The 14713-nt window shown below is 39.7% G+C and overlaps 1 protein-coding gene across 4 annotated transcripts in view; it reads right to left on the bottom strand.

Annotated features, from left to right (window-relative positions):
- The window catches only part of KIT (KIT proto-oncogene, receptor tyrosine kinase), an 83437-nt gene that overhangs the window by 31736 nt on the left and 36988 nt on the right, over window positions 1–14713 (bottom strand). For 2 of the 4 annotated variants that reach the window (XM_077848043.1, XM_077848045.1), the window contains exons 3-6: window positions 12340–12621; window positions 11124–11260; window positions 6579–6750; window positions 2480–2669 (exon numbers count right to left, since the gene is read on the bottom strand). In XM_077848043.1, coding sequence (XP_077704169.1) covers window positions 2480–2669; window positions 6579–6750; window positions 11124–11260; window positions 12340–12621 — 781 coding nt within the window. The remainder of the gene's footprint in view (window positions 1–2479; window positions 2670–6578; window positions 6751–11123; window positions 11261–12339; window positions 12622–14713) is intronic. The other 2 variants (XM_077848044.1, XM_077848046.1) reach the window with 1 other exon arrangement.

Raw genomic sequence — 14713 nt, 5'->3', positions numbered from 1 at the left:
CGTGTGAGCAACATACACAACCGCCCAGACATATGCAGTGGCCTCTTCAGACTTTCATCTCATCTCACAATGCACACGCCCCCGAGCGATCCACTCTCACAATGAACTCCTTGCTGTTTGCTCACAGCTTTCAAATCTTTACCTCTGGTTCAGAGTTCTCGGTCCTTCGCCTCCTCTACAGAGCTATTTGCATGCCTGCATCTCCCTGCCTTGTGGGTACAGCTTATAATGATTCACACCTGCAACATCCTCCCAAGTCTTGCCCTTGGACACTTGGCCCCTTTTGGACACTGACTGCCTCTCCAGGTCTAGAGCTGATGAGTGACTGCCTGTGGGGAGGGACAAAAGCTCTGAAGAGCGCCGCTGAGATCAGCCTGCCAATCACCCTTCCATCCTTTCTTTCCTCCTTTACCCTTCCTGCCCTGCTCTCCCTCTCCCTTAATGAAGCTCTTGACCCAGAATCCCTGTCTCAGGCTCTGCTTCTGGGGAACCTGCCCTCGATACTTCCTACCTGAATGTCCACACTCAAGAGCCCATGGACATTCTCAAATTCAACCAACCCCAAAAACTCATGGTCTTTGCCATCCCAACCCTTCCCCCTCCTCCTTGAAAGACATCACCTCTCACCATCCAACGTAGCTGATAGATACAGAATCTGAAGGGGTATCTTCAGCTCCTACCTCTCTCTCCTATCCCCTCAGTCGCTGAGTCTTACTAAAGAGGTAGCCTGGATACCTCCCGAATCTATCCTCCTCCCTCCAGCCCCTGCACCTTGACCCAGGACAGCCTCATCTCTCACCCATATTCCTACAACAGCCCATAGCTCTTCACTGGAAAAAAAAAAAAAAAGTCTATGAAGGCATCCACTTCTGTTAGCAATTTGACCTTGGTCAAGTTACATCAAGACTCATTTGTGTCTCAGTTTCCTCTTCTCAGAAATGAAAAGAATAAAAGTGCCTGTCCATGGGGTTTGTGAGGACTGAAATTATTGACTTAATATATGGAAGGTACTGAGAACAGTGCAGCGCAGGCAAGAGCACCTGCAGCCTACATAAAGTAAGCTACTTTTATGCTTTTGCTTTGTAATTTTTATTATTTTTATTAATTTTATTTTTACTTACTATTTTTATTTTATTTTTTACTATTTTATGATTGCTACTGTTTTTGTTAGAAATGTCTTGAGGGGGATCCCTGGGTGGCGCAGCGGTTTGGCGCCTGCCTTTGGCCCAGGGCGCGATCCTGGAGACCCGGGATCGAATCCCACGTCGGGCTCCCGGTGCATGGAGCCTGCTTCTCCCTCTGCCTGTGTCTCTGCCTCTCTCTCTCTCTCTGTGACTGTCATAAATAAATAAAAATTTAAAAAAAAAATTTTTTTAAAAAGAAATGTCTTGAGGATCAAATGAGAGATGTGGGGGCGCGTGGGTGGCTCAGTCAGTTAAGCATCCAACTCTTAGTTTCGGCTCAGGTAATGATCTCAGGGTCGTGGGACTGAACCCCACATGGGCTCTGAGCTCAGGGAGGAGACTGCTAAAGTTTCCCTCGGCTCCTCGCTGTGTGCGCTTGCTCTTTCTCTCTCAAATAAATTAAATCCTTAAAAAAAAGAGAGAGAGAGAGGTGTGATGTCATAGAACTTGGGAGTTCACTGCCTGGACCAAAGCTACTGAATGAATGAGGCTTAGTTTTCATATAGTTGGTTGTTTTACTTACTTACTTACTTATTTATTTATGACAGAGAGAGAGGACATATTTATTTATTTATTTGAGACAGAGAGAGGGGACATGCGAGCTGTGGGGCCAGGGTGGGAAGGAGCAGAGGGAGAGAGGAGAGAAGCAGACTCCTCACTGAGCCGGGAGCCCAACTCCAGGCTTGATCCCATGACCCTGAGATCATGAGCTGTGCAGAAATCAAGAGTCAGAGGCTTAATGACATAGGCACCTCTCTTTTTCTCACAGTTCTCATTTTTTATTTTTAAAGATTGTATTTATTTAAAGATTTTTATTTGCTCATTTGAGAGAGAGAGAGAGAGAGAGCACAAGCAGGGGGAGGAGGAGAGGGAGAGGGAGAAGCAGACTCCCCATTGAGCAGGGAGCCCAACCCAAGGCTGGATCTCATGACCTGAGCCAAAGGCTTAACCCACTGAGTCACCCAGGTGCCCTTGACAGTATTTTTAAAAAGTTTTCAAAACACTCACTTTCCTCTTTCCTCTGAAAAATAATTTAATGTGTCCGTAAAATATGCCATTCCCTGCTTTCAATCATCCTCCATATCAGAAATGTGAAAACTGATGCACAGACTTTTTGTGCGGGTTTTAAACACAACACAAAAGGAAACACTGGCCTGAAGACTCAGGAAGGAGCCCCACACTTCCTCCTATGCCAGGTGTCCTCTCACACACTTATGGGCCACAAAAATAGGATCTGGTAAGCCAAGGGACGTGGGGGGAAATGTCTAAGCCCCAGTGCGAGGCTCTTCTCTTACCTGATATTACTTTCATTGTCAGACTTGGGATAATCTTCCCATTTATCAGTGAAGGTTCTGTTCATATAGATCCACTGCTGGTGCTCCGGTTTGGGATATGCCTCATATTCAACAATCAGATCCACATTCTCTCCATCATTTACAAATATTGTAGTACTCATCATGGGGAAGATATTAATGAATCCTTTATCTAGTTATAACAGAATAAAACAGGGAGAAACTATGATCCACAACCACACAACAGAAAACACAGCTTCACCTTTGGTTATAAGGATAGCGGACTGGGGTCAGGTATTAAGAATATTTTGACTTGCCATTGTACCTTTTTTGGGTCTTTTTGCTCTTGTAGAATCACCATCATAAAGTGAGAAAGGACAGCCCTGAAATGTTCATTCTCCCACCTGTCTCTCAAGCAACTCTCTTAAAGATCTAGCACCATCTTGTTCAAAGTCTTCTAGAATGACTGGTCCTGATGCTTCTTAGGTCAAAAAACCTTTGGACTAAATAGTCATACCCAGACTCAATATAAATGTGATGATATGAAGGTGTCCAAAATCAAGATGAAGAAGAGATCCTAATGGTCAATGAAGATGTTGAAAGAACACCATTTAGTATTTGAAGAAAAATAAACATCCATCTTCTCATCACATCATGTATCACAGATGAAATGAAGGACAGCACCTTAATAACCCTACCATATTTTTAACTAAACAGAACTAACTCCTATCAAACTTCTAGGTGGGGAGGGGGAAGGGCAGTTTTCTAGGCTTTTTAGGAACCACGGAAGAAAAAGAATCATAAAATCATAAAAATCCCAAGAATCTGAATATATAAGCTTTTTTAAATGTCTATATAGTAAAAGTAAGGTAATAAGAAAAAGAACATGAAAATATAGATGGAGAAATATTTAAACTAGTACTTAAAATAAGGCGTCACTCTTCACTTATTAAAAATAGCAAAACTTCAATAAAGCTGCTAAAAAATAAAGTATATCCATCCTGTGGAAAAATAGGAAAACTAATTTGAAAGAAACTCAATAATTTTGCGAGTGTGGTAAAAGTAGCACGCCGAATTACACACTGTAAATTGGCACAACTCTTTCAGAAAGCATTTAGCAATATAGATTTTCTATAATTATCTATTCTCCCATTTAACCCTGTAATTCCCATTTGAGATCCCTTTTTAGTGGATAACTACAGACCAAAGGAACAGCTATCTACCCTGGACATAATAATTTTCAAAATCAGAGAACTGGTTTCTCAAGCAGCCCTTAGAAATGGTTATATAATAATAATATAAGAAAGAGTTTGGAAAAAAAAAGTAATAAAATTATTGCCAATATTAGTTTTATGGCCACCATTTATGGAATGTTTACTATGTGCCAAGAACTGCCCTATGCAGTTTAGCATACACTCTAATTAATAATTATGGCAAATATATAATTGTATAACAATACTGAAAGAGAACACTTAGAACTCCTAATTTATACATGAAAAATATCCAGTCCTGGAAAACTAAATGGTAGCTACCCAAAGGCAGAGCCCAGATCGGAGTACAGGTTCATGAGAAGCCAAGGCTGGCCTCTTCTTACAGTAGCAAATTCCCTAGATTCTCTACTTTCAGTTAGAGAGAGAGAGTGACATCCTATGTGTAACTGAAACCCTGCTGTGTACAAAAATATAAGCAATTTACCAAATCTTAAAAACAGTTATATCACATTAGTGGAAGCGTTTTCACATTTTATTCTTCCATTTCTTTCCCCAAATTTAAGAATTATAAAATTTAAAATTATTCATTATTTTTGGCACTACTCGGTTGAATATGTTAAGGTCCTACATGAGTTGTCATTCTAGTATTTACTGCCCTTTCGTTTCCTAGAGATTCAGAATAAGAAAAAGAGTCCAACTGCACCAATGAAAAGGATGTGTCACAGATGAGAATAAAAAATCACCCGGGTGAAAGCTGGAGATGGAAACCACCACCCTGTTCTAATGCCTGAATCATAAATGAAGCTCCCTCTGCCATTTTTAAAGCAAATTTAGATTTTCGGTTAATTTTGAAGGAATAAATATTTCATCGGAGTGCTGTGTTACAGTTTCAGGTTCTTAAGGTCATAAATTGATCCCACACAATGCAAAATACTCAAATATTACGGACCACAATATTTGCACTGAAATGAGTTCCCTCATCATCACCATACATAAAATACTTAAGTTCCTCCTGAGTTTTCCAGAGTCCTTTGGCTCAATATACTTTTATGTCCTTCAAATTCATGAAGTATCAGAATTATTCAAATCAAAGAATTCCATCAGGGTTGTTTTAACATAAAGTATGATTTTTTTCAGGTACTTCTACATTAAGAAATTGGTGATGATTAATATTTAATCAGTACAAACGCTATGCGAGGTACTTCTATGAAATCTATTGCCTTTTCTCCTCTCTATAACCTCTGGAGTTAGAGGTAGGGTTTCTCAGAAGAGAAAATGCAGGCAGAGTTAAAGTAGGGTGCATTCAAAAGTTGGGTGGCACGGCCCCAACTTAAAACCAAGTGGGGACCATCCCAAAGCCACTCCACATGGTATCCAAATCCTCCTACCCCCAGCCCCCAAAGAAATTACTTTTCTCTTTGTCTCCTCCTGTTCGTGTCCCATCCCAACCCATCCCAAAACAATAAAAAACCAGATTCAGGTTTCAGAGCCACAAGCCTTTCCAGTTACACAGTTATATTCTTGGAAATTGATGAATGGATTTTAAAAATCTGATTACATACAATAATATGCTCAAAACATCCTTACTAATTGCTTTCTGGAGCTGAAGCTGATATATCAACATGCTCCCTAATCAACTTAGCAAATTAGCACTTATGGAGTTTAATATTTTAAAAGCATAGCTTTCCATTCAAATTAATAAATGGTTCACAATCACGTTTAGGGAAAAAGTAATACTCTTTCTGCATGCTGGTTCTATCATTGCAAGTAAAGCGTGTTTCCCACGTTTAGTCTGGTGAGATGCTTTCCATTACAACATGGGCAGAAATGCCAAAATTATATGAGATTATTGTGGGATAAATCACAGACCTCTAACACTGCTTCATAAATTATTGAGGAAACACGGGGGAAAGAGGAGAAATGAAAACAAATATCACATCATTTTATTATTGCTCATGATGAAGAAATTTGCCACCCTACCAGTACTTAATCAAAGTCAAGCACAGAGACTATACTTGCATTAAAAAAAAACACAAGAGATTAAATTCAAACAATACTCACAAAACAAAAAAATGTGTAAATAAAGCAATTTAAAAATACTATTATTTCCAGTAAATCAAAAAACATCCAGGACATTCACTATCTTCTGCTCCCATTAAGTAAATCTTGGAAAATAAATATTTAGTGAGATTTCCAGAGTAGGGAAGGAAACTAAACCACTTGTGCATACCAGCTATGATGGGGTTAGGATTATAGGGTACCATGACCCAGTTTATGCTGTGCAGAACCAATGATTCAGGCCCCAGGGGACCTCCTTCCTGAAGGTTCACACTATGGCCTACAAGGCTGGAGGATGGGGTAAAGTGAGCGGTGTCCTAGGAAGAAGCAGCCCAATTCAGCCCTTCCTGTGACAAATGAACTAGACCCATGAGTGGTAAAAGATAAACCAAAGGCTCAGGTGCCCCCCTAAAAGATTCAGAGAACTACTTCAGGCTCTCAGCATCTGCACTCCTCCACTGAGATGGTCCACACCCATTTCAAAACTCGACTCATTCAGTAAAGACTCGAATTTTTGAAAAAGTTCCACTTAACATCTTATTTGTTTAGTAGGGAGGGGAGGGGGGATGGGAGAAAATGACCCATTTAAACAACTTCAGTTACAAGTTTCCACTTCCTCTCTATTAAACTGGTGGAATTTGCATTTGTGCTCTGGTTGGAAAAGGCAATAGTGATAATTTTCATTCATTCATTCATTCATTCATTCATTCATGTGGTTTCAATTAAATTTCTAGTAATCTCTTCATCATTCTATTAACATAAAAAGGAAGCTATCTAGCAATTTCTTCTTTCACTACTGCCAGTAATTTATACATTCTGATAGAGATATTTACCTACTACTTCCAAGGTTGTTGTGACATTTGCTGATCCAAAAGTATTATTGGCGTAACACATGAACACTCCAGAATCATTAACTCTTGCTGAGCTGATAATCAACTTTTCCTGACGTTCAAAATTGAAGTCACCATGATGCCAGCTATTACTCTGTGTCTGTGCATTAGTCTGCTGGTTTTGGAAAGAGAGAAAAAAAAATCCAAGATTACCATAAAATTTATATTCAGGATCTTTCCTAGATAAATTAAAAATAGCAGCAATTAACTTCTCCATATTAACATTCATTATACACTACTTAAGTAAGAATAATAAAGCATCATGACAAGTCTGTCATTGGAACACTTCATATTACAGGATTATATTGAAAGATAGTCATTATTAATGATTGGAAAAAACATGAAAATTCATTTCATAATAACCATGGCATACATAATTCCAAATTCTCTGTAGCACTAAATATTTTAACAGTGCCAAATTTTAAAAGTTACTATATTAGAAATATTACTGAATACTGATACTATACATTTAGTCAGCATAGTTAGGTCATATCAAGAACTCAAATCCAGTACATTCACTACATTCTGCTCTCAGTAAGCAGATCTTAGAAAATAAATAGTGAGATTTCCAGAGTAGGGGAAAAAAAGCGACACCAATTGTTCATAGTTAGGTCATATCATTATCTCTATATCCCAGTGATTGAAAGGAAACACATCACTAATAATAATATTCTATTTTATTAACATTTATATTATTTTCACGAATAAAAACTGAACCACAATGTCTAAAACTAACTTGGAAACTCATCCTACAGTTCTTATCCAGTAGAATTTTGGCAACTATTAAAAAGAGTTCCAAAGTATGTGAGACGTCTAAGACCAAACCCCAAATTATTTAAGCATGAGTGGAAGAGAAAAAGTTGCAAATTTACTCTTGTGATATCACCATTCTACTCGTATTATTTGCCTACAGACAAGACACAGAGAGATTTCTTGTATGAAAAACATCATGGGAATAAAACATAAACTATAGTCACTCTGAAAATATTAGAGGGAGTACTATAGAGCTTTCTGCATCTTCCAAATTTTCGGTAAAATGAACACATTCCTACAGAAAAAAATAACAACTGAAAACAAAACAAAACAAAAAAAAAGGAAACAGGAGCTGATGTTGACATGAAACGAGACCAAGGGTAATGCGCTGGCCAGGCTATGGTCAACCTATTAGCATGAGACCATTCTGACACTATTGTAAATCAGAACAATCCCTGTGGAAAGCAACTTGGCAATTTGTTCATACCCCTGATCAATTCCAACAAATTTATCTCAAGGAAATAACTCAATTTCTTAAAAAAGTTTCAAAATATTTACTGCAGTGAAATCTCAGAGATGGCCTAAATGTATACCAAGTATCAAAATTATAAATGTGAAAGTAAGAAAAAGGTTTATATTACTTAATAAGCATAAACTGAGTGTACCTTAAAACTGCAAACATGTGGTAATACATATGCATGGGAGCAGAGGGAAAAGAAATATGAAAAAAAAAATGGGCAATATAGTATTTATAAAGACCAGACACACAAAGACTACTGAGCTCTTGGAATGCTTGAGGTCCAACTTGTGTTATAAATATAAAGTGTGCCCCAGATTTTGAAGCCTTAATATGAAAAATAGTAGTGCAAAATAACCCATTGATATTTTTTATGTTAATTACATGATAAGATAATATTTTAGCTATACTAGGTTAAATAAAATGTATCGATTTTACTCTGACTCTGTCATGTGCCTACTAGAAAATGTTAAATTACATAGGAGGCTCACATTTTATTTCCCATTGCATAGCACTACAACATGCAATGGTGGAATTATATCTGTTTCTTTTTTCCTCATGTTATTATATTTTTGGAAATTTTTTTTACATTAAAATGAGCATACATAAGAGCAGACTGCCAAAGCGGAATGTTTTGAAATAAAAAGAAGAGAAACCTGCTTTCTTAACTAACTGTGAGATCTTGAGCAAGTCAAGGATACTACTAGTCTCAGCTTTTGTTTCTATAAGGAAATGAGAGGGGGGCCGCCTGGGTGGCTCAGTAGGTTAAGCGTCTGCCTTTGGCTCAAGTCATGAACTCGGGGTCTTGAGATGGAGCCCTGCGTTGGGCTCCCTGCTCAGCAGGAGTCTGCTCTTCCCTCTGTCTCTCTCCTTCTCTGTTTCTCCCTCCCTTGCTTGTTCTCTCTCTCTCTCTCTCAAATAAATAAAAGGAAATAAGAAAGCAGAGATCTTTAAAAGGCCTTTTCATTTTGAAGCACAATGCAGATATGAAGACACTCTCTTCCAAGAGATTCTTCTAATAATTGGCAGAAATCTGCCATCTCACTGCAGAAGAGCAATCAAGAAGATGCAGTAGCAAGGTGAGGGGACACTGTTTTGTCCTCTCCCAGTTCACCAGGTCACAGACTTCTCTGCAAAGGCAGAGTGACAACAGACAGCTAACATACCACATTCTAGATTTGTGGTATAGATATATGTAGCCCAAGGGTCTATAACAAGGAGCTAAACAGGAACAATGAACACATGTCAGCGCAGGAAGGAATAGCTTGGTCCTATGTGATACAATATCAACACCTAAAATCAAAGACCGTAATTCAAGATGATGTCAAATAACATAATTAAAAGTAAAAATACAAGGGTTTAGAGGCACTAGGAAAGCTAACCAAGATTCACAAGTGTTGAATAAACTCCAAGACTCTCTTAGGGTTTAAAACAAACAACTGCAAAAACTCTAGAATAGTCATTTTATCCTAAATTTCTCTGTGAGTTTTAAACTTATTCTAAACGGTCAGAATCAAATACCAGGAATTTTTAAGATAATTTGATAGCGCTCACAGTGCTAAGTATTCCGAATGAAGCCAAAGGATATCAACAAAAGATTCATGGATGAACCTTGGCATGGAGCCACGAGCCCCATCTGCAAGTCACACATTACATATTGTTTGCATGTGATTTGGTTTTCCTTAACCCTTGAGGTGCACACTGGGATTTCCCCAAAGAGCTCCCAACACTGAAGGCTTATCTAGCAGCGCCAGTGGATTAATTGGGAATGGCATGCAGGACTCCTGGGAAAAGTGGTTCAGAACAAAACTGCCTGGGGCAATTGAATTTCTCATGAAAAAAGGCTAATTTTCAAGTTATACAGAGGCTCAAATACACACATGGTCTAAACTGTTCTCTCATCTGAAATCAAGGATTATGGAAAGCCAATTAATATAGGATTGCGTTCCGTAGGGTTAGTCAAAAATCCATACATAAGCTATTGTTTTTATTAAATTATATGATATGGAAACTAAAACTTGTTTCTTTGAGCCACTGGTCTGAAAGAACAAGACTCTAGTACAATCCATTCTCTAGTCAATGGCAGGCTTCATTAGCAAGGTATCATCCATCACAAGTCTATGTGAATACCATCATAGTACTTTGCATTATGCTAATCACCATGGTTACTTATGGAGCAAAAAATTCTTTAAAGAGGCATGAAATTGCCCATGTTGAATACAGAGCATGAGAAGGAAGAAGAAGAGGAGGAAGAGGAGGAGGAAAATATATCATTTCTTTTCTCCCATGTAATGCATATGTGTGTTCTGAAGAAAAACCACTGTGATAGCAAATTACCTTAGATGGCCAAAATTATGCAAATAAAAATTACTGAAAATTCGGTCAATGGGAATTTTAAAGCAAAATATTTGGGAAATTAGAATTTGAAAGACCTTGCTATTAATGATTATTTAGAGAGAGGGAAAAAAAAAACTTCATATAACTGGTTAAAATTTACTTAAAATCTGCCTTCCACAGTATCTGACATATAGGAGACATTCAATATGCATTTGTTAAATGAATGAGAACTTAAACATGTCCAAATGTTTCAGATTAAAGATAACCATTTTATTAATAGTGACTAAAACAAATAGAAAACCATTAGCAACTTGATCTCAGGTAACCAGCCTCAGAGGGGAGAAGTCAGATCAATAAAAAAGGAAACACAGCTCTCAAATGGATAGGCCACTTTGTGGGAAAGGAGGGAGCGCCCCAGTTAGTATGAGATCATTGACTGTTTTTAAATATGGAAGGGGAAAAAAATTGACAACTTTTCCCAATATTTTAAATCATCTGGCCTGGATAATTTTAAGAGTCTTAAAAATCAAGGTTAACGTACGTGGCTAACAATAAGTGTTCTTATAAATTTCCCTATAAAAGTCAAAGAAACAGCACACGGTATAGAACAGGAGTCTGAAGTTCTCTCTTCGGTCTTCTCAAAATAAATTTACAAAATGACACGTATTTGTCGCTAATAATGAATATACACATCCACATATGGTGTTACAAAAGGGGGAAATGTGCATCTCGACACACGCCCAGACAGCCCCACCTCAGACAGACACACCAGCTGAGCCATCCCCAGGATAATTAATAGACTGTTTTAAGGGGAAAACCTTAAAATGTCCCCCACAGAGAGAACAATGTATTGAGAAAAACAAAGGAAACAAGCCACTTACCTGGCTGTTTTCCTTTATCCACATCGAGTCCACGAAACTAGACACATCTTTTATAAAGCACATCACAGAGAAGGCTTCCCCTTCCTTCAGGAGAGAGCTTGTTTTGGATACTGACACAACTGGTACAGCTCTGATGGCTAGAATAAGAAGAAACGTGGCCCTCAAATTATTTGTTCCGTGATCATATGCCATTGTCACCTACTGCTTTTCCTCAAATGCACCCAACTTATTTGGGCGTCTTTTAAATAAAATCTCAAGTACTAATCAATCTGTATTACTTGCCTATCTGAAGACATCAGCAATTAAATCTTGCATCCTTCAAGCAAATTCATTAATATTGAGTGAAAAAAATAGGAATGTCTGCTTTGAGATGATAATGCTCCTGGCCAAAGCTATTTTGAAACAAGTAGAAGCCCTGGCACAGGGAAAGTGGCTTTAACCCTGATGGTTTCATGAGGACGTGACCTACGACTAATTATATTCTTTCAACCAAACAGGCATCATTCCCATGTGCCGTAGTGATAATATCTTGCTCATTTCTGGAAAAATCTCCATTTTAAATAGTCAAAGTTTCCTTAATCCCAATGAGCACCCTTTTTCAAAAGCCTTCATAAAAACCCCTCCGTAGCAGAATGTCACCCGGTGTTGAATTTGATGATCTCGGAGACACAAAAATCTAGACATCTTCCGGCTATGAAAATAATCAACATAATGCCATGATGATAACAAGGGCCATACTCAGTTGGTGCTTTCCTCCTCAGACTGGGAATAAGTCTGGGAATGCATTAAAATCAAATCGCTGAGGAGAAACTCAATTCCTCTATCAACAGTAAATCAAGGGGTGAATAATGTATATGCTAATCTTTCCCAACAGTGGAATCAAAGCTCCGCAGTGAGGTTCCCTTGGAAGCACACCTCGTGCAGTTATGAAACTTTGAGTGTCCTGATGTTGTGAGGTTTCACAGCTGTCCCCGGGAGGGTCTACACACTGGTTTCTGGCAGATGCACCTGCCAACGGTGACCGTGCACTGGTAGTGTGGGGCTTGGGGCTATGAAACAAAGAATTCACCGGCCACTGACAGTAGTTGGGAGCTGGGGAAAGTGATGAAGAGCCAGCCACCTGACCGCTGAGAGTAAGACCAGGGAGAGGAGACAAGTCACCCCTCCATCAACAGATGCTCCGCCTCCCCACAAGAAAGAGAGAAAGGGCCCCTACCTGCCCTCACTTTCAGGGTGAATTTCTTGGACAGCACCGTCCTGCCCTTCTGGTCCGCAGAGCAGTGCAAGCAGAGCCGATGATACTCGCGCTTCACGTTTCTGATCGTGATGCCAGCCTTGGGATCAGCGACGAACGTCAAGTCCTTGGGAAGAGGCTTCCCCTCGCACCCCCTGAGGGAGTAATTGGTCACTTCTGGGTCCGTCAGAGGACAGCGGACCAGCGTATCATTGCCTTCTTTCCCATACAAGGGAAGGTCAACGAGGAAAAGCTTTGCAGGATCTAAAGCATATCAAAAATCAGTCGTCTGAATGGCAGGCCACAGGCACCGAGAACATATTTAAAACATCGCGGACGACTCCGCATTTTGTTCGCTCTTTGCAAGCAACAGAATTTATCCAAATACTACGAATTGAGTAACAGTTAACATTTGTTATACACTTCCCATGTGTCGGACACTAAGCTCGGACCATTACACTTTAGCTCATCTCATCCTCAAAGCACCCCGACGTGATGGGCACTATGCTTACCCCCTTGATGTGATGGGCACTATGCTTACCCCCCCCCTTTTTAGAGGTGAAGAAACGGAAGTCTCAAAAGTGACTCTCCTAAAACAGTGACATGGCCCAGAAATGGCTGAGCGGAACTCAATTCCCTATCCAACTGATACCACGATTTGAGCCCCTAAAACTCGGAGGGTATTTTACTATAATAGTTACTATTCTTCTACAACAGGGAATACTCAAGCAGCATGGGCTAAGACAAAGGCTGTGTGATGATACCCATTAGGGTCAGGGAAAGGTGTTCTTTCTCTACCCTTCTGGTGGTGGGGTGCGGGCCTTTCCAGAACTCCCAGTGGCCAGGACCTTTCGGCTTCTGCATAGAGCCTGGGAGACCATCAGCCGGCCACCCTGTACAAATGTCATCATGGGCCCCACTCTCCCTATTTCTTGAAAGATATGTATAAGCATAAACTTCTGGAAATCAAATGAAGCCATATTCCCAAGGGGGGTCTTATGAGTTTCGGGAATGCTGTGGCAAATACTTCATCATCTGAACCAGGACACTCGTGAGTGAAGGGGAGTGCCATTAATAATTATGCCAGGACACCAGGTGTGGACTGGAAAAGCCTCGGGCACACTGGGACCTCCTATAAGCAACAACAAACCTCATTCTGTACACACAATATGCGGCCACCCCTACCGTGTAAAGATAATACAGATAGACGGTTGGGCCAACAGATCATGTTTAAAATGTTTTTGTTTTTTTTTTTCACGGGCACTGAGGGGGGCACTGGATGGGATGAGCACTGGGTTTTATACTATAGGTTGGCAAATCGAACTCCAATAAAAAATATACAAAAATAAATAAATAAAAATAAAATAAATTTTTAAAATTTCTTTATTCATTGTCCATTCCACTTGGAATTTCGGTGTCCCACAAAAAATCAATTTGACATTGGTGAAATATATTTATCATTTGATTTTAAGAAAAAAAAAAAACTTCTAGAATGAATAATACGCATGTCCCAGCCTCACTCCTTTGTTCTATGAATAAAGCACCTCATGAGGATAGAACTGAGGTCCGAAGCCATCGCTGGTTATCATTCCATCTCCTCTTTCTCAGTTGCTGGAACCCGGCTCCTACAATGCCCCAATCTCCTTCACTGCTGTAACAAACTACTCAAGCATCCAAAACATCTCAAATCAGTAGTAGTTTGGTGTAGCTCTGATTTATTGAGGAAGACTTCCCTTCTATCCATGAACTGTGTGAGACTGACTTGGCTACTTGAGCAGTTTCCCCCCATTTATTCAGTCATCTATCCACTGTATTCATATGCAGAATGAGACTTCATTACCACCTGGAAATCAGAGTATCTTCTCGAATGCCAACAACCAGCACACAGGATACCTCCACAATTACAGAAACATACCCAGAGGCTAAGCTGTGCCTTACCAATGGGTAGGTCTCAGTTTACCCACGTAGGAGAATAACAGATACACCGAGGAGAGGCAACCTTCTCTACAGCGAATACGAGGTGAGTCAACTTTATGAACCCTTGAGAGAGCTAGAATTTGCACGATTCTGGTCTCCTGAACGACAACAATTACACCAGGAAGACAGAGCAGGAAACTCTCAGTGTTCCGGTGAGAAACCGAAACTCTTGAGGTCCCTCAGACCTGCAATCTAGGACAGATGTATTCATTATTCCCCCACAATACTGTGGATGAGGCCTCCTACGTAGTCCCGTTTTCACTGGACAGAAACTCAGAGCCAGACCCAGGACTCTATTCTTCCTCCTATGACCTGAGGATTCATCTCCTAAAGCTCGAAGTACTTGTTTTTACATCAACAGAAAGAGCCTCCTGCCTCC

This window comes from Canis aureus, chromosome 14 (genome assembly GCF_053574225.1).
Source record: "Canis aureus isolate CA01 chromosome 14, VMU_Caureus_v.1.0, whole genome shotgun sequence".
Taxonomy (NCBI): Eukaryota; Metazoa; Chordata; class Mammalia; order Carnivora; family Canidae; genus Canis; species Canis aureus.
This window is presented reverse-complemented; position numbering and strand designations above follow the sequence as displayed.